The following is a 3,890-nucleotide window of genomic DNA, read 5'->3' as shown; positions in this document are numbered from 1 at the left end:
AGAAAGATATACCATAAAGTACCATTTAAGGCCATGATTCCTATCCTAATCATTCTGAATCTACCCCAAATTACTTAAACACAAATTGGCCTTATCATAATATCAGTCAGACCATAAATTCCTCAATTTCTTTACGGCCGCTTTTTATTAGTATTTTTTTTAATGTACTATCACTTACTGAAAAATATGAAAATAATATATCGTTAATAAATTACGTCTCGCAGTCACACCTAAATGTGTAGTTATCATCCTTTACAAGAGGGGCAGCATAACATCGTCTCTAGAGATTCTATTCGTGCACTGCCACTTTAAAAGAATCATGGCTACCCCCATGGCTGTTGGTCGAAACATTCGCACTGCAGCAAGGATATTAGTTGGAATCTCGCAATCGGTACGTTATGTTTTTAGCAAACTTGAAATCATACGTCTGCATTGTTTAGGTAGGAATTTTACACGTTTCTAAGCAGCTCAACAGCTAGCAATATATTCTAGAGATGGATTAGCTCTCGAGCTGTCATTCACACCTCTTGCCAAAAATATTTTTCTTAGGGACCACGCTCGTTAAATGCTTGCAGAGGGCAAACACAATGCACAATTATTCGGTAAGTAGGCTATATTTTTGTTTGTTTGTAGATTAACCTTTATTAAAAACACAAAATTTGAATACTGGAATCACACTCGTCATTAGTCTTGAAAGCCTCAGTATTCTCACAAATTCCTCAAACTGTTGAAGCTGAAGCATGATTGATAGAGAAGTCAAGCTTTATGCAGAATGGCTGAGTTAAAAAGGTTGAATTTGACAGCCTTCTGTTTACTCATACAGTAGCGGGCTTCCTTTGACGTCGACCGCATGCATCCACACTGGAAGGCCCTCTGCATCAATCCCGTCTTTGGTGTGTTTATATATTTTCCTGAATAGCTGACACATATTATACAGACGGGTCTGGAATGTATTTATTTAATGTCCCCTACACATTTGTTTCTAAACATCTTGGTAACACATTACTCAGGTGTTCTGGTTCTCATTTTAGGTGACAGAAACAAAGGAGCCTGATGTACTTTTCCAGAAGGTGTCTGTGCTGGTGAAGGGCCATGACAAGGCCGTCCTGGACAGTTATGAGTTTTTTGTCTCTTTGGCAGCCAAAGAGCTGGGCATCACTCTGGGCAAAGTGTGAGTTGTCACAAAGGCTCAGAAGTTCAGAATATTACATAGCGTACTTCTTACTACCTGATAATATTGGTGTAGGCCTATTCAAAACATGATTAAAATCCATTACTGGTAAAACTCTTCATATTATAGTATAATTCATTGAATTGTAATTATGTTTCAAAAAACATTCTATTTACTTACTTGTGGGATTGATTGACATGTAGCTAAGTAATATTCACTCATTGTCTATCATGCTTGTTCGCCATCAGATTTGAGCCTCCCAAAAATATTGAAAAATTTACACTGCTCAAGTCTGTCCACATCTTCAAGAAGCACAGAGTCCAATATGAGATGAGGACACACTATCGGTGTATTGAGGTGAGGAACTCATAACCTCATGATTCTTTCTAAACTCATTCTATTTCTGTTCCCCACCGTTTAAGGACTACAGTAATCAAGGATGTTCGTTTAGGCAATTTACCCCATCGGTTATCATAATATCCTCTTGTGGTCCATAAGCCTGTAACTCAACAGACTTAAATAAGGGTGGTTACCAATAGCTTATTGTTATTTGTCACTGACTATGGGCAAGAGTCAATGGGTAGATGAACAGTGGGGTGAAGTAGGACATCAGTTGCTCATGTTTACCTTCTTCCCTGTCCCCCCCCCCCCCCAGCTGTGTCATGTGACAGGCTGCACAGCAGATGTGTACCTGGAGTACATCCAGAGGAATCTGCCAGAGGGCGTGGCCATGGAAGTAACCAAGGTATGATTGACAGATGTTACAGAGAGCCATTAAGATGTTATTCCGTGCTCAAGATTTTGGATTGCTTTGTTAATTAGATTGTGCTTTGATATTTGGTATTTATGCTTAGTCAATTGGCCAATGTGCACACAGTAGTTAACTTGTCCATTGTTCCATCTCCTCAGACCGCTATGGAAAAGATTCCTAAACACATCCTGGAACCAATGTGGAAGGACCTGACCTCTGAAGAGAAGCCCAGCCAGTAAGAATGGAGTGAACAGAGTAGCTGTTCATTCTCTGGATGCTCTGAGAAGTCAATCGTCATCAAACCTCCAACTTTCTTGGAGAGATCAACAGAAGGTGATTGTTCTAAACATATATATTGATACATTCTGGTTTTGGACATCAGTATGGTTATAAACACTTCTGCACCCTAGTGACAGCATTGGTGAACAAGCAGGATAACATGTAAACTGCAAGTATCTCATCCGTCAAATATAAAATTACTCAACTTTTTAAATTGTCTGCTGTTGACTTCATACCAGAGGTTGCTAACTTGCAACTTATTTGAATAGTTAACTTATTGCAACTTATTTGAATAGTTTTATTGTTTTTCAAGTATGGTGTGAGACTGAATTATGTAATATTTTGTTTGTTAATAAAGTATATATAATTATGACATTTGAGCATCCTGTTTTGTTTTGGTGCATGAAGCTTTAATTACATGCAGTGCTGTCATAAGGGAGTGAATAGAACAACAGTTATCAACATGGTCTGCGGTGTGTTTGTGGTACAGGAAAATAAACTGCAAACAAAAGAAATGTAATAGAAAAATTAATTTAATTGAATAATGCTGCACAAACAGACTTGTGCTGTGAGAACAAGCAGGAGGCGAAAACTATTCCCCCCTTGTCTGTCCATTGTCCTCCCAAAATGAAGTCCAGTCATGTTCTCAACAACATATGGACTCTATCCCTGTACGAGCTGTTCTATTTCAAGCCACCCCCCCCCCCTCATCTCCTTGGATCAAGATGAGTCATATACGAAACCTAAAAGAACACTTGGCATTAATTATGTAAAGACCCAGAATGACTCATCTTCTCCACACAGCAGCAGACTACAGTACATCTTTGGGATCATCTTAATCGCTGATCATTCAGGTAATGTAATGGGTCGGATGTCACCTTTTAATGGCAAGAATACTACCTTTTCACTTATCAAACTCACAACTGAGGGTATAGTAGATGGACCAGGAAATACTTACACACTAATCTTATAGGTTGTCATCGAATACAAAAAAAACTGAATCCAGACATACACCCTGCACTTTACATGTGGTAATTATTAATGCCTCATCAATCGCTGTCAACATTCTGTTCTCTTGGGAATCATTATATCCACTGCTGCTTCATAAGGAGGATGTGAAAAGATCAATTATTCTTTGTTATAAATTATTTTGTAGGCTACACATAATGCAGTGTGATTCTAATCATTATTGAATAGAAGACGAATGATTTGTCGTTGCAGATCCACGTTTTCACAGTACACATATGACCCTGTAACAAGAACGTACCAAAAGAGTTTCTATCTCAACATTCCTTTCTCCCAGTCTGTCTCACCTGGCTCAATGGACTCCTACGTTCTGGCAGGGCTTTCTCTTCATATCTGTCCTGTAAAAGAGAATCTGCAGGTATTGGGGGGGGAGGGGTGTAGGGAGTTGGGGATAGAGGGAGGGAGAGATGGGCACAAGATGGGTCTCACCTTAGAGGAGAAAGAGTGGGTATAACACAGCACATCACTACACAGGGAGAGAGGGATGGGGGGAGAGGGAGAGAGAAGCTCGGTCTGGATCTTTCAGGACACAAAGAAGGTCAGTCTGTGATCATCATTGTAAGAGGATAGCATCTGGGACAGGGGAAGAAGACTGGAGGGAGGGAGGCAAAGAAGCACTTATTTATTGATGGGGAAAATGGACAGAGAGAAAAAGGTGCAACA

At 39.6% G+C, this 3,890-nt stretch overlaps 1 protein-coding gene across 1 annotated transcript; it reads left to right on the top strand.

Moving 5' to 3' along the window:
* Positions 1-312: 312 nt before the first annotated feature.
* mrps10 (mitochondrial ribosomal protein S10) lies at positions 313-2,576 on the top strand. The gene is made up of 7 exons (XM_084700327.1): positions 313-391; positions 550-602; positions 824-893; positions 1,032-1,171; positions 1,420-1,528; positions 1,827-1,916; positions 2,081-2,576. The coding sequence occupies exons 1-7, from the start codon at positions 320-322 to the stop codon at positions 2,159-2,161; spliced, it is 615 nt and encodes a 204-aa protein (XP_084556453.1). The 5' UTR covers positions 313-319; the 3' UTR covers positions 2,162-2,576.
* Positions 2,577-3,890: the final 1,314 nt, after the last annotated feature.

Source organism: Hypomesus nipponensis, chromosome 6, assembly GCF_054491055.1.
Source record: "Hypomesus nipponensis isolate SF chromosome 6, ASM5449105v1, whole genome shotgun sequence".
Taxonomy (NCBI): domain Eukaryota; kingdom Metazoa; phylum Chordata; class Actinopteri; order Osmeriformes; family Osmeridae; genus Hypomesus; species Hypomesus nipponensis.
This window is presented reverse-complemented; position numbering and strand designations above follow the sequence as displayed.

Excerpts from the sequence above, each read along its gene's own strand:
- mrps10 (XM_084700327.1), top strand. The coding sequence starts at position 320 with ATGGCTACCCCCATGGCTGTTGGTCGAAACATTCGCACTGCAGCAAGG. Across the intron at positions 392-549 it reads TAGTTGGAATCTCGCAATCG|GGACCACGCTCGTTAAATGC; the intron begins GTACGTTATGTT and ends TATTTTTCTTAG. Across the intron at positions 1,917-2,080 it reads TGGCCATGGAAGTAACCAAG|ACCGCTATGGAAAAGATTCC; the intron begins GTATGATTGACA and ends CCATCTCCTCAG.